General features: G+C 38.8%; 1 protein-coding gene across 1 annotated transcript in view; it reads left to right on the top strand.

Moving 5' to 3' along the window:
* Window positions 1–22,436, top strand: part of DNAAF6 (dynein axonemal assembly factor 6) — a 66,952-nt gene extending 44,516 nt beyond the window's left edge. Inside the window, exons 6-7 of the mRNA XM_036305767.1 lie at window positions 11,300–11,385; window positions 22,276–22,436. Of these exons, the coding sequence (XP_036161660.1) occupies window positions 11,300–11,385; window positions 22,276–22,405 (216 nt within the window). The 3' untranslated portion in view covers window positions 22,406–22,436. The remainder of the gene's footprint in view (window positions 1–11,299; window positions 11,386–22,275) is intronic.
* The last annotated feature ends 1,938 nt before the right edge of the window (window positions 22,437–24,374 follow it).

The raw sequence follows: 24,374 nt of genomic DNA, 5'->3' as shown, positions 1-24,374 counted from the left end.
TAAATCCTTTATTCATTTTGAGTTTATTTTTGTGTATGGTGTAAGTTGGTGGTCTAGTTTCATTTTTTTTGCATGTATCTGTCCAACTTTCCCAACACCATTTATTGAAGAGACTGTCTTGACTCCATTGTATGTTCATGCCTCCTTTGTCGAATATTAATTGAGCATAGTGGTTTGGGTCACTATTTCTGGGCTCTCTATTCTATTCCATTGATCTATATGTCTGTTCTTGTGCCAGTACCAGGCTGTTTTGACAACAGTGGCTTTGTAATACAGCTTGATATCACTGCCAACTGAGGAGCAGCCACTTCTGTGACCACCCAAGGAGAAACCACAGCCCAAGGAGATTTTTCTTGTTTCTTGAGGTTGACCTGTAATGCTATGTATTTCCCTCTCATGACTATTTTCACTGTGCACCATAGATTTTGGGTTGTTGTGTTCTCATTTTATTTGTTTCAAGGTATCATTTGATTTCTTCCTTAACCTCATTATTAACCCATTCAATCTTTTTTATTTTATTTTTTAATCTTTACTGTTGAGAGTATTACAGATGTCCCCCCCCCTTTTTACCCATATAGCTCCCCTCCACCCAGTTCCCACCCTACCCCAGGCCTTCACCACCATATTTTCTCTGTCCATAGCTAATGCACATATAAATGTAAATTCTTTGGTTAATCTCTTCCTACCCGCTCATCCCCTTCCCTCTGAGATTCGTAAGTCTGTTCTATGTTTCCATGCCTATGATTCTATTTTATTCACCAAATTATTTTGTTCATTATATTGTTTATTTTGATTTTTAGATTAAATTATTGATAGATATGTATTTACTGCCATTTTATTGTTCATATTGTTTTACCTTTTCTCCTCCTCCTTCTTCTTCTTCTTCTTCTTCTTCTTCTTCTTCTTCTTCTTCTTCTTCTTCTTCTTCTTCTTCTTCTTCTTCTTCTTCTTCTTCTTCTTCTTCTTCTCCGTCTTCTTAAAGAATACCCTTCAAAATTTCATGTAATACTGTTTTGGTGGTGATGAACTCCTTCAGCTTTTTCTTGTCTGTGAAGCTCTGTATCTGACCTTCAATTCTAAATGCGAACTTTGCTGGGTAGAATAATTTTGGCTGTAGGTCCTTGCTATTCATCACTTTGAACATTTCTTGTGACTCCTTTTTGGCCTGCAAAGTTTCTGTTGATGAAACAGCTGACAGTCATATGGGTGCTCTCTTGTAGGTAACTGACTGCTTTTCTCTTGTTGCTTTTAATATTCTCTTTTTGTCTTTAATTTTTGGCATTCTAATTATGATGTATCTTGGTGTGGACCTCTTTGGGTTCCTCTTTGTTTTTGGGGGGGGGAGGGGTCTTCTTGTTTGGGACTCTCTGCGCTTCCTGGACTTGTAAGTCTATCTCTTTCAACAGGTAGGGGAAGTTTTCTGCCATTATTTGTTCAAATACTAGTAGATTTTCAATATCTTGCTCTCTCTCTCCTCCTTCCCCCATAATGCGAATGTTGGTATGCTTGAAGTTGTCCAAGAGGCTCCTTACATTATCTTCATATTTCTGGATTCGTTTTTTCTCTTTTGCTCTTCTGATTAGGTGTTTTTTGCTTCCTCGTATTCCAAATTTGCTTCTCAGAATCCTCTACTCTACTGTTGAATCCCTGTAAATTATTCATTTCTGTTAGTGTATGCTTAATTTCTGACTGTTCCTTTTTCATGTCTTTGACATTCTCAAGAAGATTCTTGAAAGTCTCACTAAGTCCCTTGAAACTCTCATAAAGATCCTTGAGTAACCTTATAACCATGGTTTTGAACTCAGTATCCCTTAATTTTCTTGCTTACATTTCTTTCAATTGTGACATATTTCTTTGTCTCCATATTTTGGCTGCTTCCCTGTGTTTGTATCTATGTATTAGATAGAGCTCCTATGTCTCCTGGAATTAGTAGAGTGGCCTTGGGTAGTAAGTACCCATAGGGCTCAGTGGCTCAACCTCTCCAGTCACCTGAGGGGGGCATTCTAGGTGTGCACCTGTGTGGGCTGTGTACACAGTCTTGTAATCAAACCTTGATTCCTGTTGGCATCACTGGGAGGAATTGACCTCTAGGCCAATTGGCTGTGAGTACCAGCTGCAACTACAGTTGGAGAGCTGTTGTTCAGGAAATACCCCTATGGAGCAGGACTTGCTTCAGTGGGGCTTTAGTGCTCACTGAATTTGCCTGTTGAGTGTGTCCCTGGTGGATGTGTAGAGTTGTAATCTGGTATGGTCTGAAACTGTCCACTGGATGCACTGGCTCTGGGACCTCCAAGGAGATTCAAAGTCAGCCACTGCCTGTGGCCACCCAGCAGGAGCTACAGAAAGATCTGCTGATGGCTGCTATTTATATTAGGCTTACAAGTGCCCAGGTGAGGCCCAGGTATGAAGCAAGGCAGGCTGGTGCTAGTGCTGGGTCTTGAGTCTTTTATTGATAGGTTTGGGGCATGCTGACACCAGCTGTAGCTTGTTTGAAAGATATTAGGAATGTCTGAAGCCTGAGCTAGGACAGTCCATTCACATGGAAAAACTGATACAAACAGCTTGGGTAGGGCTGAAAAATGGATAGGGTGGGGTCTCAGGGAATCACCAGGCTGGAGCAAACAGTGTGAGCCAGACTGATGGAGACTCAGATATGGTTAATTACAAGGAAGGTCCCAGTACAGGAACAACAACCCCTGCAAGCACCCCATCTGGGAGAACTCTGCCCCTGAGTTTCTGCCCTGAAGCCAGACAATACAGTTCTTCCCCATATGTTTCTGGGTTCCTCAGAGGGATAGAATCTGAGTAAATTTGTGCACTGGCCCTTTAAAAGGAACACCTGGGTCTCCAGCTGCCTCCGTGTCACTTAGCCACAATTCCTGCTGGTTTTTACAGCCTGAAGTTATGGGGACTTTCCTTCCCAGCTCTGGAATCCTGGGCTTTGGGTCTGGTGTGGGGCTGGGACCCCTTGATCTTCATGGGCAGCTTCTGCAGAGCCAATTTCCCTCCTGTTAAAACAAACAAACAAAAACAACAACAACAACAACAAAAAACAGCACACATGAATGTGTGCTGGTCCAGCACAGGTGGACCAGCCCATTCTGTGCCTCCACCCCTCCTAGCAGTCTAAATGTGCTTTCTTCTTTACTTCTGTAGTTGTAGGACTTCCATTCAGCCAGCTTTCAGGTGGTTCTGAATGATAGCAGTTTTGTATTTTAGTTGCAATTTTGATGTGGTTGTGGGAGGTGGCAAGTAAAGGTGTTTAGCTACACTGCCATCTTGGTTGTCCCAGAGGATATTATTCCATTCTTTTTTTGTAATGTTATTTAGTTTTCATGTCTTTGTGTGTATTTCAGTTTTTTCCTTCTGATTGATTTCTAATTTCATAACCATTATAGTCAAAGAAGATGCTTGACAAGATTTCAATCTTCTTACATTTATCAATACTTGTTTTGTATCCTAACATATGGTCTATCCTAGAAAATGTTCCATGTGCACTTGAAAATAATGTATATTCTTCTGCTTTGGGGTGAAATGCTCTGATCTATACTAATAATAGAGGAATATGCAAATTGCCCAGGACGCCATCACAGTAACAACCAATCCGGCAGGGGGGTTAGTGAGGGATGACCAAACAACTGAACAGCAGGCTGCATGGGGCGACCAGGCCTGCAGGGGGGCAGGCAGTAAGGGGCGACCAGGTTGGTAGAGAGGCAGTTAGGGGTGACTAGGCTGGCAGGGGGGCAGTTAGGGGCAATCAGGCAGGCAGGCAAAGGCAGTTAGGGGTTATCAGGCCAGCGGGGGGGGGGGGGGGTAGTTAGGGGCGATCAGGCAGGCAAGCAAGTGAGCAGTTAGGAGACAGCAGCCCCAGATTGTGAGAAGGATCAGGCCTAAACCAGCAGTCAAACTTCCCCTGAGAGGTCCCGGATTGGAGAGGGTGCAGGCTGAGCTGAGGGGACCCCCCCATACACAAATTTTGTGCACTGAGCCTCTAGTGTTATCAGTAAAATCCATCTGACCTAGTGTGTCATTTAAGGTCACTGTTTATTTCTTGATTTTCTTATCTGGAAGATCTATCCATTGATGTCAGTTGGGTGTTAAAATTTCCTACTATGACTGTATTACTGATGATCTTTTCCTTTAGATCTGTCAAGATTTGTTCCTATGTTGGATACATAATTGTTTACAACAGTTATAACCTCTTAATTGGATTCCTTCTTTTATCATTATGTAGTGTCCTTCTTTGTCTCTTACTATAGCTTTTTCTTCATCTTTGCTCAAGCTCTTCAACTCCCTCCACCAGCCCTCAACAACCTCCCCACCCTGACAACTGTCAGACTGCTCTCTATGAGTTTGTCTCTATATCTTTGGAAAATTTTTAAAATTTCCATTGGAATAAAGTATCTTTTTTCATCCCTTACTTTTAGTCTGTTTGTATCTTTCATTCTGAGCTGACTTTCTTGTAGATAGCATATATATGTCAGTCTCGTTTTCTTATCCATTCGTCTACCCTACGTGTCTTTTGATTGGAACATTTAAACCATTTACATGTAAATTGATTATTTATACGTATTTGTTATTACCTTCTTCTTTCTTCCTCTTCCTCTTCAAGAAGACCCTAAACATTTCTGTTAATACTGGTTTGGTGGTAACAAACTCATTTAGCTTTTTCCTATCTAGGAAGCTTTTTATTTCTCCTTCGATTTTAAATGATAGCTTTGCTGGATAAAGTAGTCTTGGTTGTACTTCTTTATTGTCATCATTTTGAATATTTAATGCCAATCCCTTCTGGCCTGAACTGTATCTGTTGAAAAATAAACTGACAATCTTATGAGAGCTCTCTTGTAGGTAACTGTGTTTCTATTGCTGCTTTTAATATTCTCTCTGTCTTTAACCTTTGTCATTTTAATTATGATGTGTCTTGGTGTGGGCTATTTGAGTTCATCTTTTTGGGACTGTGACATTCCTTGACTTGTGTGTTTGTTTTTTCTTTCACCAGGTTAGGGAAATTTTCAGTCATGATTTCTTCAAACAGGTTATCAGTACCTTGCAACTTTGTTCTCCTTCTGGTTTCAATCTGATGTGGATGTTGTTATGCTTTATGTTGTCCCAAAGGTCCCTTAAACTATCCTTATTTTTTAATTTGTTTTTCATTTTTCTTCTCTCATTAGGTGTTTTCTACTACCTTCTTATCCAAATTGGTAATTCATTTCTCTGCTTCATCCAACCTATTGTTTATTCCTTCCAGTGTATTCTTTATTTCAAATACTATTTTCTTCATTTGTGGCTGGTTCTTTTGTGTGGTTCCTATGTCCTTTTTTAAAAATATATTTTATTGATTTTTTACAGAGAGGAAGGGAGATAGATAGAGAGGTAGAAACATCAATGAGAGAGAAACATCGATCAGCTGCCTCCTGCACACCTCCTACTGGGGATGTGCCTGCAACCAAGGTACATGCCCTTGACCGGAATCGAACCTGGGACCTTTCAGTCCACAGGCCAAATGCTCTATCCACTGAGCCAAACCAGTCAGGGCCCTATGTCCTTTTTATCTATCTCTTTGTTGAAGGTCTCACTAAATTACCTGAGTATCCTTATAACCATTTTTTAAACTCTATATCTGGTAAATTGCTTGCCTCCATTTCATTCAGCTCTTTTTCTGCATTTTTCTCCTGTTATTTCATTGGCTCCTATCCTAGAGCCAGACAATTCAGTCTGACCAAGGTTCTTTTCTCTCTATTTTGGCTGCACCTTTGTATTTGTTTCTATGTGTTAGATAGATCTGCTGTGACTCCCAGTCATGGTACAGTGGCCTTATGTAGTAGGTGTCCTGTGGGACCCAGTGGCACAGTTTTCTTGATCACCTGATCTCAGTGCTCCAGGAGTGTCCCTTGTATTTGTTATGTGGGCCCTGCTAATGTAATTGAGTCTTGATTACTATTGGTTCATTCATGTGTGGGGTGGAATCTCAGGCTGGCTGACTATGAGGATGGGCCATGACCACAGTTTATGAGCTGCTGTATGGGTGCTGACTATAGGAAACAGAATTTATTTAACAGGGTCTGATGCCTGCTAATATCTCCCATTGGATATGCCACTTGTAAAGCTAAATGGAACCTGCTCTGACATCTGAAGCTAGCCACTGTTTGTGTTGATTTGGAGCCCCTTGGGAGGGACTCTGGTCCAGGCCAGTGTCAGACTTTGCCTGTGACTGGCCCTTGGCAATTTGTTTGGAGCTACAAAGCAATCCACAGGTTGTGGCTACCTCTGCTGGGCCTGGGTGTGTGCAAGAAGGACCAGTCTGCACACAAAGGCTGAAATTTACCAGCAGCCAGCCCAGGGGCAGGTCAGAAAAAGTCCCCAAGTACTTCAAGATACGCCTCCAGCTTCCTTTGCCTGCCAGCTGCCTGATAGAATCAGTCACTGAAAGTTTCTGGCAGTATACAAGTTGCATGAGGAAGGTTCTCAGTGAGTCACCAGATAGGGTTGAGTGGGATTCACCAGACTCATATTGGTTCAAACTTGGTGTCAGTGCTGGGTCTGAGGTCACTCAGCAAATGTCCCTGTATACACCAAGTCTAGCTTTTGGGAGCCCACAGACCTTTCTGGTGGTGCAGGGTCTCAGGGAGTCATTGGGGTGAGGCCAGCAGAATTTATCTGGAACAAAAAGAGCAAGATTTGGCCATGTGAAGGCGGCGGGGTGGGGGGAGTTCTGCACCATTCCTGTTATGAAAGAAAAATGGCTCCTGTCCTAGAGCCAGACAACTCAGTCTGACCAAGATTCTGCCAGGAGCCCAATCTCAGCAGGCCGGGCCACAGAGAGTCAGGAGGGTAGGGCTAGTGGATCTCCCATGAAGGGCAGGATAGGATATATTTAGAAAGTAAGACCTCTAGAGCTCTATTTACAAATGTTTTTTTTTAATGTATAGGTTTAATAAAGTAAGCTATAACTCACAGGCATTTATTGGTCCACATACTTCTTTTTTATTTAATCCTCACCGGAATATATTTTTCCATTGATTTTTAAAGAAAGAGTAGAAGAGAGAGGGAAAGACAGAGACATAAACTGATGTGAGAGAAACACACATCCACTGGTTGCCTCCTGCACACTCCCTGACCAGGGCCCTGGCTGGGGAGGAGCCTGCAACCAAGATATGTGCCCTTGACTAGAATTGAACCCAGGACCCTTTGGTCTGCAGGCCAGTGCTCTATCTACTGAGCCAAACTGACCAGGACAATTCACATACTTTATATTGCAAAAATACTATAGCCTACTTTAAGATTGTTACAAGGAATTTCATTTTCCCCATTATTTATTTGATATGTATTACCCTCAAAACCTATGGCTTTAAAAAATTTATCTTTATTGTTTAAAGTATTATAGATGTCCTCTTTTTTTCCCATTGACCCCCCCCCCCACTCCCTTCTGCTCTCCAGGCCTTCACCCCATTATTGTCTGTGTCCATGAGTTATGCATATATGCATGCAAGTTCTTCCATTGATCTCTACCCTGCATGCCCTCCTCCCTGTCCCACCTCCTCCTCAGCTTCCATCTGAGGATCCTGTTGCATGCTTCCATGTCTCTGAATCTATTTTGTTTGTCAATTTATTTTGTTCATTAGATTCCACATTTGAGTGATATCGTGTGATACTTGTCTTTCTCTGGCTAACTTATTTCATTTAGCATAATACTCTCCACATCCCTCCATGCTGTATCAAGGGTAAGAGATCCCCTTTTTTTATAGCTACATAGTATTCCACGGTGTAAATGTACCACAGCTTTTTTTATCAAATCATCTATTGATGGGCACTTGGGCTGTTTCCAGATCTTAGCTATTATAAATTGGGCTGCTATGTACACAGGGGTACATATGTTCTTCCTGATTGATGTTCCAGGCTTCTTAGGATAGATTGCTGGAAGTGGGATCACTGCGTCCAATGGCAGTTCTATTTTTAATTTTTTTGAGGAAACTCCACACTGGTTTCCACAGTGGCTGTACCAGTCTGCATTCCCACCAGTAGTGTACTGGGGTCCCTTTTCCTCCATATCCTCGCCAGCACTTGTTGTTTGTTGATTGATTGATAGCAGCCATTCTGACAGGTGTGAGGTGGTACTTCATTGTCATTTTAATTTGCATTTCTCTGATGATTAGTGATGTTGAGCATTTTTCCATATGTCTCTTGGCCACCTGTATGTCGCTTTGGAGAAGTGTCTATTTAGGTCATCTGCCCAATGTTTGATTGGGTTGTTTGTTTTCCTTTTGTAGATTTGTATGAGTACATTATATATTTTGGATATTAACCCCTTATCAGATGTATCAAATTGGCAAATATGTTTTCCCATATAGTGTATTCCCTTTTCATTTTGATGCTGATTTTTGCGCAGAAGCTTTTTATTTTGACGTAGTTCCATTTGGTTATTTGTTTCTTTGTTTCTCTTGTGTTAGGCATTGTATCAGTGAAAAATTTGCTACATGAGATATCTGATACTTTGCTGCTTATGTTTTCTTCAAGGTTTTTTATGTTTTCATGACTTACATTTAAATCTTTTATCCATTTTGAGTTTATTCTTGTGTACAGTATAAGTTGGTGAAATCCAAAACCCATTTTTTATAAAAACTCTCAACAAAGTGGGAATAGAGGGATCATAGTTCAACATAATAAAGGACATATATGGCAAACCTACAGTCAACATCATACTTAATGGGCAAAAACTGAAACCATTTTCCCTAAAAACTGGAACAAGACAGGGTTGTCCACTTTCACCACTTTTATGCGACTTAGTACTGGGCATCCTAGCAACAGCAATCAGATTAGAAGAAAAATTAATAAAAGGCATTCAAATTTGAAAGGAGGTTGTAAAACTATCAGTATTCACAGACGACAAGATATTGTACCTAGAAAATCCTAAAGACTCCAATAAAAATAAATACTAGATTTAATAAAGGATTTTGGCAGTGTAACAGGATACAAAATTAACACCTAGAAATTGATGGCATTTTTATTCACCAATAATGAACTTTCAGAAAGAGAAACTAAAAAATAAGTCCATTTACCATTGCAACAAAAAATTAAGATGCTTAGGAATTAACTTAACCAAGGAGGTAAAAGGCCTATACTCAGAAAGCTATAGAACATTGAAAAAGGTAATCATCAACCCAAAGGTAATCTGTACTCATTTAAGTCACTTCTCTTTTCTCCCTTTGTTTATAGAAGAGGATATAAACAAGTGGAAAAATATGCCATATTCATGAATTGGTAAACCCACATAATTAAAATATCCATACTTCCCAAAGCAATATAAAGATTCTATGCAATCCCTATTAAAATACCAATGGCATACTTCACAGATCTAGAACAAACTGTCCAAAATGTATATGGAACCCAAAAAGACCCCAAATAGCTCAGAAATCCTGGGAAAGAAGAACAAAGTTGGAGGGATCACAAGGCCAGATATCAAGCTATACTACAAGGCCACTATACTCAAAACAGCCTGGTACTGGCATAAGAACAGGCATATAGATCAATAGAACAGAACAGAGAACCCAGAATTCTACCCAAGCCATTATGCTTAATTAATATTTGACAAAGGAGGCAATAGCATGCAATGGAGGCAAGACAACTCTTCAATAAATGGTTCTGGGATAATTGGACAGCTATATGTAAAACCTATGGCTTTTATCCTTTCCATTCCAGCTCTGAAATCACCAGATGTCCAATATTTCAAGTATTTTAGCTCATTTTAGATAAGGCTTCATAATTTACCTAAAACTTAGGTTGTTTTTTCTTTGTCTTTGGAAACCATATCCCATGTCATCTCAAATAGATGATAGATAGATGATAGATAGATAGATAGATAGATAGATAGATAGATAGATAGATAGATAGATGATAGATAATCAACTTCTATCAAAAAGAGAATAAGTTATAAAGATGAGACTTTTATTGTGCTAAAATACACAAAATATAAATTTTGCCATTAGTGACATTTAGTACATTAACAATATTGTGCAACCATCACCAATATATAATGAGAACATTTTCATCAACACAAAGGTAATCCGTACTCATTTAGCAGTCACTTATCTTTTCTCCTTCTCCAGGCTCCCACAAACACTCGTCTAGTTTCAGTCTCTATGGATAGTCTGAATATTTCACATAAAAATTCCCATAATAAGTGGCTTTTTGTGCCTGAATTCTTTCACTTAGCTTAATAGTCTTAATGTTCATCCATGTAATAATAGTACTTCATTCCTTTTTTAAAATATATTTTTATTGATTTCAGAGAGGAAGTGAGAGGGAGAGAGAGAGAGAAACATCAATGATGAGCGAGAGTCATTGGCTGCCTCCTGCACCCCCCCCCCCTATTGGGGGTTGAGCCCGCAACCCAGGCATGTGCCTTTGATTGGAATCAAACCCAGGACCCTTCAGTCCACAAGCCAACACTCTATCCACTGAGCCAAACTGACTACTGACTACGGCAGTACTTCATTCCTTTTTATGACTGAATAATATTCCATTCTATGTATATACCACATTTGGGTTTTCCATTCATCGGTTGACATTTATTTGGTTGGTTTTCGTCTTTTGACTATTGCGAATACTGCTACTATGAACAAAAGTGTTATGTACATGTTTTTGTGTGAGTACCTGCTTTTAGTGCTCTTGGATATATATTCAGGAGTGGAATTGCTGGCTCATGCGATAAATGAGATGAGATATTTTTAAGTGAAATCTTACCAAACTAATAAATATTCTCATTTGATGGGTAGGGGACATATTATTATTTCTTTTTTGTTATGCTAACAACTTCTCTGGACTCCTACACTTCTCTAGGAAATGTGGTATGGAAGTTTATACCAGGAGACTACCAGATGGCATCATTAACCTATACCTAACACAAGAAATAATCATTTTTTAATACAAAGGGTCCACTGATATAAAGGCAGTTAAAGGTCTCTAACTTTAGCAAGTGCACTGCAATGCAACTTCAGACAATGAAGGTTACAGGCAAGTAACCAAAGTGTTTCTATATAGATTTGGAGTCAGATATAACTTAATGAAATTACAAAACCTTGCCCTTGGGCCCCTCACTAAACTTCACTTTATTTCAGTTTCTCCATCTGTAAAATAGGAGTAATAAACACTGTTTTTCAAGATTTTTATGAGGAAATGGCATAACCTGGCATATAGTTGGCACTTAATAAATATTAGTTCTTATTTTTCTATATTTTCTTACACTCTTCAAATTAACTGATCTTCAAGACTACAATATTTTTTTTCTCATTTTTCCTTTCAGGTTAAAATTAAACTGCCAAATACAAACCCTTCTGAAATTAAAATTAATGTCCAGGAAATGATCCTCGACCTTCGTACTCCTGATAAGTAAGTAAAACTTAGAACTATAATAATTTATTATAATATGAATGAATCCTCAGTCAATATTTTTAAATGTACATAGCAATTTTGCATCATTCCTAAAGTCTGAAGAAAAGTTAAAAAGCTAGCTAATCATTCAGATCTTTACTCTACATAATATAGACATAACTATATTTGGAAATACCTATTTTTTTTTCTACCATGCATTTGTACATTTGGGGTAGGTTGGTATCACCAAAACAGTCTTTGATATTCAGATACAATCTGTTAGGAAAAATAGCTAGAGATGAAAATGCCTTAAGTTGTAAATCTTGCATGTGTTATGTGGTAATTTTTGTACAGTTATAGCATAAGAGAAGCAAAATCTTTAAACTTTTTGGATATGATGGGGGCTCTAAAATTAAATTTTATATACTCATTTAAAATCAATAAAAAAAAATTAAAAAAAAATTCTTACCAAAGGATATGTTTAGAGAGAGGAAGAGAGAGAGAGAGAGAGAGAGAGAGAGAGAGAGAGAGAGAGAGAGAGAGACATTGATCAGTAGCCTCCAATGCACACCCTCACCAGGGAATTGAACCCACAACCTTTTGGCGTACCAAATTACACTCCCACCAACTGAGAGCTACCTGGCCAAGGCAACACGACTTCTTGTCATCGAGTAATTAAAACAAAAATTCCAACAACTAATTTATCACTAGATACTCAAACTGTGTGAATACATTTAAAAATAATACAGGTGATAATGGGATGATTCAATTAAATACTTTGATATTTTCTTTTTGTTGTTTTTGTTCTTTTAAATATATTTGTCATTGTTGATCATTTACAGATATCCCCCATTTTCCTCCTCTTGCCCCCCTGATATTTTCAAAGATAGTCTTAGTATTACACATGTTCAAATCATGTTCCCAAAACTTAGTACCAACAGTAAAAATGATATAAAATGTTTATTCTGAGACCTGTATGAATCAGTCCTACTTCTCAAAACTAGCTCTATAAAGAAGGAGTCAATGGAACCTGGTGTGTGCTAGATAAAATGTCTAAATATCTCACTGCTTTGTTCACTTTTCATCTGGATGTGAGCACACTTTGGTTGATTGCAGTGGTTCTTTCACTATGACTCATCAGCATTTCAAATTGTGAATGAGGAGCAGTCAGCTTCTGGCATATTCTCTTCCTTCCATTATCAGTACTTATAATTCTCCTTTGCTGATCTTAGAGCTTCAAAAATATATAAAGTAGATCCCTCATACAAAGGACTTATATGTATAAACAACACAATGTACATACATAACTTAACCTTGATTTCTATGGCAAATGTAGATGCATTTAACACAAAATGATCTAGAGATGAATACATATCAAATATTTTCTCATTACTTATATAGTAATTTCAAACATGTATCCTCATGATCATCTCATGTTATAAAAATTACATTCATTATCCCCACCATTACTTCAGGGAGAATAGTAATTTTTTCATTGCGTATTATGCACACATTTATTCTGGCACCCAACCTTTCCAAGGAAAGTTAGTTAAATAGACAATCTTCCATGATATTTGCATGCTTGTTAAAAGCACACACACATCTGCACACCATTGATTTAATTTCCGTTCCCCTAGCAGTTCTTACTGTCTCCATCAATCTTTAGGCAGCTTCTCTGGCTATGCTGTCATTCCAGATATATATCAGAGACCACTAAATGAAAGACTCATATAGAGATACTTTTTCACATAGAATATGGGCTGCATTAGGTCATTTGGATCATGCTGTATTTATATAATAAACTAGAGGCCCAATGCACGAAGTTTGTGCAAGGGGCTTGGCCCCCATCACCGCTGCAGCTGCCTCAGCCCCTGCCACCACAGCAGCCACCTTTGTCTTGGCCTCCACCTGCCACAACTTCATCTGGAAGGTCATCCAGAAGGACATCTGGAAGGACGTCTAGTCTAATTAGCATATTACGCTTTTATTATTATAGATGATTAGTGCAGAAAGGTACTGTCTCATAAGGAAAAAAATCATTAAGGTAGAAGACAAAAGATAGAATTAAGGTTTTTATTTCTTTTCTTAAACACTAAAGTTTTCTTTGGAGCCATGCTATTATCTAAATTTGTATTAGTGGAAATGTGTCTTGTTTTATAGTTTATTTATATTCACATCTACTTTCTTTAGTTTCTGAGTTTGACACCCTGTAAAACTATGTTTACTTGCTTCAAGAAAGATATGAGAGGACATTCAGAATTGTTCATATATCTACTAGAGGCCCAGTGCATGATTAAATCGTGCATGTGTAGGATCCCCTACCCGTGGTCGGCAAACTGCGGCTCGTGAGCCACATGCGGCTCTTTGGCCCCTTGAGTGTGGCTCTTCCTAAGCCTTAGGAATACCCTAATTAAGTTAATAACAATGTACCTACCTATATAGTTTTAAGTTTAAAAAATTTGGCTCTCAAAAGAAATTTCAATCACCGTACTGTTGATATTTGGCTCTGTTGACTAATAACTTTGCCGACCACTGCGCCTAGCTTGCCATCAGGGCCATGTCCGCTGTCCTGCAATGCCTCACACGCTCTGTGGACACTGCTGGCGCTCTACCCCACGATACTTCACAAGCTCCACAGACGCTGCCAGTGCCCCACCTTGCAACGCCTCACATGCTCCGTGGACGCTGCGAGCACCCTGCCCCACGAAGCCTCGCACGCTCTGTGGATGCTGCCAGTGCCCTGTGATGCTTCACTGACACTGCCCGCATCTGGGGGGTGGGGGTAGGGGGGTAGGGGGAGGGCCCATGAAGTGCCCCAGCACCTCCTGGTGACCAGTTGTTTTGTTGTTCCACCATTACAGCATCACAACCACAGGCCTTTTATGATATACGTAAGGCAGAGAACAAGTGAATTCATTTTCACTGAATTGACTGCAAATATCTGTCAAATGATAATCAATTACATTGTAATTATTAATAATATCCAGATATTTAGCATTATAAAGGGTGTCCCAAAATTGACGCAAGAAGTACTTTTGATAGAAAACACAGGTTTATAATTAAAAACTGTAATTTTTTTATTGATTCATAAAGTGTACAGTATAGGGTTATGTATGGAATAACATATCAGGTAAATGGCCTCCACGGCTTTGCTGGCACATATGCACTCTTTTGTTGAAATTTTCCATGACTGAAATGCGGCTGCTCAGGCAATAACAGTTAATGGTGCTCACTATCGCGACATGATAATCCAGTTTTTTGTGCCTAAATTGCAAGATATGGATGCGGACAACATGTGGTTTCAACAAGACGGTGCCACATGCCATACAGCCCGAGAAACAATTCAATTACTGCATGAGTCATTTCCTGGTCGTGTAATTTCCCGTTTTGGTGATCAGAATTGGCCGCCCAGATCATGTGATTTAATGCCGTTGGACTTTTTTCTTTGTGGTTTTTTGAAGTCTAAGGTTTATGCCAACAAGCCCACAACCACCCACTCCTTGAAGGAGGAAATTGAGTGCCGTATCAACAAAATTCAGCCACATTTATGCAAAACGGTCATGGAAAACTTCAACAAAAGAGTGCATATGTGCCAGCAAAGCCGTGGAGGCCATTTACCTGATATGCTATTCCATACATAACCCTATACTGTATACTTTATGAATCAATAAAAAATTTACAATTTTTAATTATAAACCTGTGTTTTCTATCAAAATTACTTCTTGCGTGAATTTTGCGACACCCTTTACAACCAAAAGAAATAATGCAGTTTACTGAATTGTTCATTAAAAAAAACTGGTTGTTTTGGCATGTACATTCTCAACATGAAATAGATGGAAAGGAGTAAAGATAGGGGAATTGGATAATTTCCCAAAGTCTCCTGATTTTGTCTACATATGGGGTTTATTTATTTATTTATTTGTAATTTAAATTCTTTATTGTTTAAAGTATTACATGAGTCTCCTTTTCACCCGCTGACCTCTCCCCAGCCGCTCCCAACCCCCACCACATGTCCTCACCCCCCTACTGCCTGTGATTATTTGTTATGTTCATATGCATGCATACAAATCCTTTGGTTGATCTCTTACTCTCTCACCCCCCATCTTCCCTCATAGGTTGGACAGTCTGTTCGATTCTTCTATGTCTCTAGATCTATTTTTGTTCAGCCATTTATGTTGTTCATTATATTCCACAAATGAGTGAGATCATGTAATATTTATCTTTCTCTGACTGGCTTATTTCGCTTAGCATAATGCTCTGTAGTTCCATCATGCTGTTGCAAATAGTAAGAATTCTTTTATTTTTACAGCAGCATAGTATTCCATTGTGTAGATGTACCACAGTTTTCTAATCCACTCACTGATGATGGGCACTTAGGCTGTTTCCAAATCTTAGTTATTGTAAATTGTGCTGCTATGAACATAGGGGTACATATATTCTTTCTGATTGGTGTTTCTGTTTTCCTGGGATATATTCCTAGAAGTGGGATCACTGGGTCAAATGGGAGTTCCATTTTTAATTTTTTGAGGAAACTCCTACTATTCTCCACAGTGGCTTCACCAGTCTGCATTCCCACCAGTTTTTCATGAGTGTTCCTTTTTCTCTGCATCTTCACCTGCACTTGTCATTTGTTGATTTGTTGATGATAGCCATTCTGACAGGTGTGAGGTGATACCTCATTGTTGTTTTGATTTGCATCTCTCAAATGCTTCGTGAATTTGAGCATGTTTTCATATATATGTCTCTGGGCCTTCTGTATGTCCTCTTTCAAAAAGTGTCTATTTAGGTCCTTTGCCCATTTTTTAATTGGGTTGTTTATCTTTCTTTTGTTAAGTTGTATGAGTTCCCTGTAGATTTGGGAGATTAAACTGTTATTGGATGTAACATTGGCAAATATGTCCTCCCATGCAGTGGGCTCTCTTGTTTTGTTGATGGTTTCTTTTGCTGTGCTGAAACTTTTTATTTTGATGTAGTCCCATTTTTTTTTTTTATTTCTTCCTTAGTTTCCATTGTCCTAGGAGATGTGCTGGTAAAGATATTAACATGAGATATGTCTGATATTTTGTGGCCTATGGATTCTTCTAAGATTTTTATGGTTTCCCATCTTATGTTTAAATCCTTTATCCATTTTGAGGTTATTTTTGTTTATGGTGTAGTTTCTTTTTTTTCCTTGTATCTGTCCAATTTTCCTAACACCATTTATTGAAGAGACTGTCTTGACTCCATTGTATGCTCTTGCCTCCTTTGTTGAATATTAATTAAGCATAATAGCTTGGGTCAAATTCTGGGTTCTCTGTTCTGTTCCATTGGTCTATATATCTGTTTTTGTGTTTGTTTGTTTGTTTGTTTGTTTGTTTGTTTTTGCCAGTCCCAGGCAGTTTTGAGAAGAGTGGCTTTGTAATATAGCTTGATAACTGGTATTGTGATCCTTCCTACTTTGTTTTTCTTCTCAGGATTGCTGTGGCTATTCAGGGTCCTTTTTTTTTTTAATTATTCCAGATGAATTTTTGGAGAGTTTGTTCTAGGTCTTTGAAATTTGCTATTGTTTTTTAATAGAGAGTGCATTGAATCTGTAGATTGCTTTGGATAGTATGGACCTTTTAATGATGTTGATTCTACCAATCCATGAACACGGTGTATTCTTCCATTTGTTTATGTCTTCCTCTATCTCTTTTTTTCAGCGTCCTGTAATTTTCTGAGTACAGGTCCTTTACCTTCTTGGTTAAGTTTATTCCAAGGTATCTTAACTTTTTTTGTTGCAGTGGTAAATGGGATTTTTAAAGTTTCTCTTTCTGTGAGTTCATTATTGGTTTATAAAAAAAGCCATAGATTTCTGGGTGTTAATTTTGTGTCCTGCTACATTGCCAAATTCATTTATTAAGTCTAGTAGTTTTTTGGTGGAGTCTTTAGGGTTTTCTATGTACAATATCATTTTATCTGCGAGTAGTGACAATTTTACTTTGTCTTTTCCAATTTGGATGCCTTTTATTTCTTCTTCTTGTCTGATCAGTTTGGCTAGCACTTCCAGTGCTTGTTGAACAGGAGTGGTGAAAGTGGGCATCCTTGTCTTATTCCTGTTCTCAGGAGAAATGGTTTTAGTTTTTGCCCGTTGAGTATGATGTTGGCTGTAGGTTTGTCATATAAGGTTTTCGTTATGTTGAGATATGATACCTCTATTCCCACTTTGCTGTGAGTTTTTATCAGAAAAGGATGTTGGATTTTGTCAAATGCCTTTTCTGAATCAATTGATATGATTATGTGATTTTTGTCTCTCAATTTGTTTATGTCATGTATCACTTTTATTGATTTGTGGATATTGTACCAGCCTTGCATCCCGGGAATAAATCTCACTTGATTATGGTGTATGATCTTTCTAATGTAATGCTGGATCCGATTTGCTAGAATTTTTTTTGACAATTTTAGCATCTATGTTCATCAGGGATATTGGCCTGTAATTCTCTTTCTTATCTGGTTTTGGAATTAGGGTAATGCTAGCTTCATAGAAAGAGCTTGGAAGTGTGCCTTCCTCTTGAATTTTTTGAAAATGATAGGTTTTAGTTCTTCTTTGACTGTTTGGTAAAATTCCTCTGTGAGGCTGTCTAGTACAGGGTTTTTGTTTGCTGGAAGTTTTTTGATTACTGTTTCAGTTTCATCAGTAATTATCAGCCTATTCATGTTTTTTTATTCTTCCTGATTGAGTTTTGGCAGCTTGTATTTCTGTAGGAATATGTCCATTTCATAAAGGTTGTTCAGTTTTTTGGAGTAGAGTTGTTCATAGTATTTTTTTCACAATCCTTTGTATGTCTGTGGGGTCAGTTGTTACTTCACCTCTTTCATTTCTGATTTTGTTTATTTGAGTAGTCTCTCTCTTTCTTGGTCAGCCTGGCTAGGGGTTCATCAATATTGTTTATCTTCTCAAAGAACCAGCTCTTGCCCTAACTGGTTTGGCTCAGTGGATAGAGCGTCAGCCTGCGGACTGAAGGGTCCTGGGTTCGGTTCTGGTCAGGGGCATGTACCTTGGTTGCAGGCATATCCCCAGTGGGGAGTGTGCAGGAGGCAGCTGATCGATGTTTCTCTCTCATTGATGTTTCTAACTCTCTATCCCTCTCCCTTCCTCTTTGTAAAAAATCAATAAAATATATTTTTAAAAAAAGAACCAGCTCTTGGTTTTATTGATCTTTTGTATTTTTCTGTCTCTATGTCATTTATTTCCATTCTGATCTTTATTATTTCTTTTCTTCTGCTTACTCTGGGATTTTCTTGCTGCTGTCTTTATAATTCTTTAAGTTGCAGGGTTAGATAATTTGCTGCCATTTTTTCTTTATTTTTGAGGTAGCCTTGTAGAGATATGAACTTCCTTCTCAGGAAGTTCACTGTGTTCAAGTTTGGATTGTTGTATTTTCATTGTCATTTGTTTCCAGGATGCTTTTTATTTCTTCTTAGATCTCTTTGGTAACCCAATCATTGTTTAATAGCATGCTATTTAGCCTCCAAGTGTTTGCTTTTTTTCGTTGTTTTTATTGTAGTTGATTTCTAATTTTATGCCATTGTGATCTGAGAAGGTTCTTGATATGATTTCAGTATTCTTGAATTTGAAGAGACTTTGCCTGTGTCCTAATATGTGGTCTATCTTTAAAAATGTCCTGTGTGCACTTTAGATGAATGTATAGTCTGTATCTTTGGGGTGAAATGTTCTGTAGATGTCAATTAAGTCCATCTGATCTAGTGAGTCATTTAGGATTGCTGTTTCTTTGCTGATTTTTTTTTGTTTGTTTAGAGGATTTATCCACTGTTGTGAATGGGGTATTAAAGTCCCCTACTATGACTGTATTGCTGTTGATCTCTTCCTTGATATCTTCTAGACTTTTTTATGTATTTGGGTGCTCTTGTATTGGGTGCATATATGTTTACCAGAGTTATATCCTCTTGTTGAATTGTTCCCTTTAGTCTTATGAAGTGGCCCTCCTTAACTCTTGTTACGGCCTTCACTTTGAGGTCTATGTTGTCAGATATAAGTATTGCTACCACTCATTATTTTTAAAGTGAATTCTAAGAATATCATAATTAAATTCCTTGAACATAATAAAGGCACATTCTAAAGACAAGTATAAGTTAATTTTAGTTGAGTGCTGCTTTAGATTATTTTCACCTTTGCTATGCTCCTTTAATTCAACTTGATTGTTGACTGATATTCCATGACATCAATACCTAAAGTTTTCTAAATAGAATAGTGAATTGCAGCTCAGAAGGTATTTCTGCACTTTTTTTGAAAATAGTTATATCTTATCTCCAATAGGAAACCTTAAAAAGGCCATGTTTTGCCCTAGCCGGTTTGGCTGAGTGGGTAGAGCATTGGCCACTCAGGGTCCTGGGTTTGATTCTGGTCAAGGGCATGTACCTCAGTTGCAGGCTCCTCCTTGGCCCAGGCTCTGGTCAGGGCGCATGCAGGAGGCAACCAATGGATGTATTTCTCTCGCATCGATATTTCTCTCTGTCTTTCCCTCTCTCTAAAAATCAATGGGAAAATACCCTTGGGTGAGGATTAAAATTTTTTAAAAAAAGGCCATGTCTGTGTTTTACACAGATATGTAAATCAAAGCATTTATTAACTACATAAAATAAAAATTACATTATGTAAGTATGCACAGAGCAAGATTGTCCTTTATGTATATCTCTTGCAAGCAACATCATCTTGAATTCTCCATTATAAATGTGAGCATGCAAGTCTCTGATGTTCACTGTATAGATATTTTTTTATTTTCATATATTATTGTCTGCCTTTACATAATTCCTAATGAAAATTGGGACTGGATAAATATTTGACCAGTGTCTAAACTTTAGCTTCTTAAAATAAAAATACATTATCAATGTAAAGGCAGAGGGATTTGGGTTTAAACGTTTGTTCACATTTTATAGTACTAATTACTAATCTATAGTAGTTATTCAAATATCACTTTGTGGTGACCAGTTTGCTTTTCACTCATTTATTTATTCACTCAACAAATATTTATAAACTCTTCTGCTAGATAGTGGGGGGACACCAAGATAAGATACATTCCTATCCTTCAATGGTTAAGTATTAGGAAAAATTTTGCTTTGTTTAAATATAAATCTCAGATATGAGACAGTAAACAGATTAGATCAAAATACGTTCCTTCTCCTAAGAGTCTAAATAAGTTACACAGGTTGTATTATTCAAAATTGTATTATGTAAAGCCATAACTAAGGACTAGACAGAAATGCAGGGATAGATGGATCATTCCAATGGCCACTAACTGTCTTTTTAAAATGTATTTCTTTCTGGACAGGGAAGTGTATACTGTCATTGGAATTTATTCTTCAGGTGATTTATAGTTGTCTTTCAGTGCAGTGAAGTTACTACCACTGAACTTTGCTTTCTTTTTAAAGTGAATATATTATAATTTGTAGAATAAGGGATAAAGCAAATATAACTGTAGCACAACTTATATTGTTAATATATTTAAAAAGATGGACTCTAAATGTTTCTGCACCTACTTTTTTGAGATATCAAATATTAAAGGCTACATTAAAATACCTCATGATTTCATTAGTTAAGGTGAAAGGAGGTGGTTCTCCTATCTTATATATCTGGGATAAAATAAAAGTCACATAAAATTTCTTCTTCAGCTTCTGTAGATGTGTGGTAAATACTTTTAATGAGCCCAGTGTCCTGAATTTAGGTCTGCAAATCAGTAAAAAAGCAATTGATTTTCAAGGTTTTTGTTTTCAAATACTAGTTCTTTTTTTTTTTTTTTTTTAATCCTCACCTGAAGATATTTTTCCATTGATTTTTAGAGAGAGTGGAAGAGAGGGAAAGATAGAAGTATTGATGTAAGAGAAACACAGAAATTGGTTGTCTCCTGCATGTGCCCCAACCAGGACCCAGGCTGGGGAGGAGCCTGCAACTGAGGTATTTGCACTGGCCTGGAATCGAGCCCAGGACCCTTCGGTCCACAGGCCCATGCTCTATCCACTGAGCAAAACCAGTTAGGGCCAAATACTAGTTATTTATACAAGTATTCAATAAGTACCCCTAAAAATATCAAAATTCCTACTGATTTAGACCTTATAACTTGTAAATGAGCTTTTCTGTCCACTATTTTATGGAGATACTTAAGCCTTCTCTATCGAGAATGTAAGGTACCAAGTGTTTCATGAATTTAATTTTCTTCAGATACCAGCATGTACCAACCCCATGCATAATTTACATTAATATCACTATGGCAGAATTATGGATGTCATATCCCCGTAAAGCATCTAAAGCATGAAGTTATCCAGAAACTGAGCCATCCACTGCAAAATAAACCCAGCAATCCCTCATTGGGACTTTTTGTTAATGCATAGTAGAAAGAACCAGAAACAAGCGGAGAGAAGCACTCTCATTGATCTGGAATTGAAATCATTCCAGGTCTTAAAGACTCAGCTTAAAGTTTTGTTAGCAGAATTCTTGTGGAACCATTTCAATTTTCAGATTTGTGTCAACTATCTACAATCCATGCACACATAAGTATGGCTGTCAACAAATCTATCCAACCAACTTAAAGGTGGCAATGGTTCTATTTTTATGTCTATAAACATAGCCTGAGACTATGTTTATATCATACAAAATGAGGTCAATTTAGAAAAAAAGAGGAGGGAATAAAAACCACTGCTTGGGTTTTTAAGGCCAAAAAACTGTCATAATACAAAAACTATTTGTGTTATTTAGGCGTACTTTTGATCCAGTACTAGTACTGTCTAAATATTGGTGTGTTTTTTTTTTTTGCTTTGTTTCTGGTTTATAATGTTCTAATGGTATAACTTGCTTTCTCCATTGCCTTCTTAAAAGTGATGTCTCCTTTCTATCACTTTAGGAAGCTCATTCTATGTTTGTTTTGTTTTGTTTAGGAAATTGTTGCTGAACTTTCCCCATCCTGTGGATTGCAACAATGCCAAAGCTTCCTATATCATGGAAACTGAAACTCTTGAAGTTACTGTAACTTTGAAAAGAGAATTGGATTTTGTTAATTTCTTCTGAAACTGCATGAGGAAGGGAGAAACATGGCAAAATAGCCCTGATAAAAAAAATAAATGGTTAATGTTTTCTCTTTTCTCTTTATTATTCTAACAAACTTTAGCAAGGGCCTAAATACAATTACACTAATACTAGAAGCCCAGGGCACGAAATTTGTGCACTAGTAGGGTCCTTGGCGGCTGGCACTGGCTAGCCAGGTACTCCCTCCCTTCCCCTGGCTGGCCCCACCCCCTGGTCAAACTCCCGTAAGAACTCCTGGTAGAGGGGACAATTTGCATACTACACTTTTATTATATAGGATTCTGATCATTTACAGTCATTTCTGCCACTCTGATAGAAAATATAGTTTTCTCATACTAATAAGCTATTCCACTTTTATAGTGATAGCTGGATAGATTTTATAGGTTAACCATTAGACTACTACATGATCAATTAAGTAATTGAGATAAGACCATGAAATGGATGGTCTACTTATTTCAGTAGTCTTAAGAACTTAAGCCAATTAATTATACTGTGATACAGTCAGTTACATAGCAATTGGCCTTATTATTACCAGAAAAGTGTATTTTTTGTCTTTTCATTGATCTGATCAAATGATTTAGTGTTCTCTGTTTAGGCTCTCAAAAGTGTTCTGGAATCCTACCTAATAAAAGAGAAACATGGTAATTGGCGTATGACCGCTACCCTTCCCATTGGCTAATCAGGGTGATATGCAAATTAACTGCCAGCCAAGATGGCGGCCGGCAGCCAGGCAGCTTAAACTGAACATGAGGCTTCCTTGCTTCAGTGACAGAGGACTGCAACATTCCCCGCCTGCCGCTGCAGGCCTCTGAGATTGCAGTTTAAGAAACATTGTAACATATAGAAGCCAAATAAAACCCCAGAAACCAGCTTTCAGCGAGCCCGGGATCTCAGAGCTGGAGTTGATACAGAGTTTCGATTATAGAACCTAAACAAACCAGATACCTGCTTTCAGGAGCGGAGGCCTAAGAGCTGGAGCCTCAGAGCTAAAGGTGGCCCAGAATAAAAAAAGAAAAAAGAAAAAAAGGAGCAGTTGGGAGCTTCAGTCCCAGCCTGAAAACAGCCATCATCCCCTCACCCAGGCTGGCCAGGCACCCCAGTGGGGACCCCCACCCTGAAGGGTGTGTGACCAGCTGCAAACAGCCATCATCCCCTCATCCAGGCTGGCCAGGCACCCCAGTGGGGACCCCCACCCTGATCCAGAACACCCTTCAGGCCAAACCAGCCAGCCCCCACCCAGGCACCAGGCCTCTATTCTATATAGTAAAAGGGTAATATGCCTCCCAGCACCGGGATCAGTGTGACAGGGGGCAGCGCTCAAACCCCCGATCACCCTGCTCTGTGCGTGACAGAGGGGAGCTCCCCAAACCCCTGATTGACCCTGTTCTGTGCGTGACAGGGGGCAGCGCCCCAACCCCCTGATTGGCCATGCTCTGTGCGTGACAGGGGGTGGCGCCGCAACCTCCCCATCGACCCTGCCTTGAGTGTGACAGGGGGCGGTGCCCCAACCACCCAATCGGCCCTACCCTGAGCATGACTGAGGGTGGCATCACAACCTCCCAATCCGCCCTGCTCTGTGCATGACAGAGGGCGGCACCCCAACTCCCCAATCGGCCCTGCTCTGAGCCCGACCAGGGGCTGCACCTAGGGATTGGGCCTGCCCTCTGCCACCCGGGAGCAGGCCTAAGCCAGCAGGTCGTTATCTCCTGAGGGATCCCAGACTGTGAGAGGGCACAGACCGTGCTGAGGGACCCCCTCTCCCCCCCGAGTGCACAAATTTTTGTGCACCGGGCCTCTAGTCCTATCTAATGAGAGAGAAACATGGTAATTGGCGTACGACCACTACCCTTCCCATTGGCTAATCAGGGTGATATGCAGATTAACTGCCAACTAAGATGGCAGTTAACCGCTAACAAAGATGGCGGCTAATTTGCATACTGAAGGCAGGGTA

Source organism: Myotis myotis, unplaced genomic scaffold, assembly GCF_014108235.1.
Source record: "Myotis myotis isolate mMyoMyo1 unplaced genomic scaffold, mMyoMyo1.p scaffold_m19_p_4, whole genome shotgun sequence".
NCBI classification, from domain to species: domain Eukaryota; kingdom Metazoa; phylum Chordata; class Mammalia; order Chiroptera; family Vespertilionidae; genus Myotis; species Myotis myotis.
Note: the sequence above shows the minus strand (reverse complement) of the source record. Positions and strands in the feature narration are given on the sequence as shown.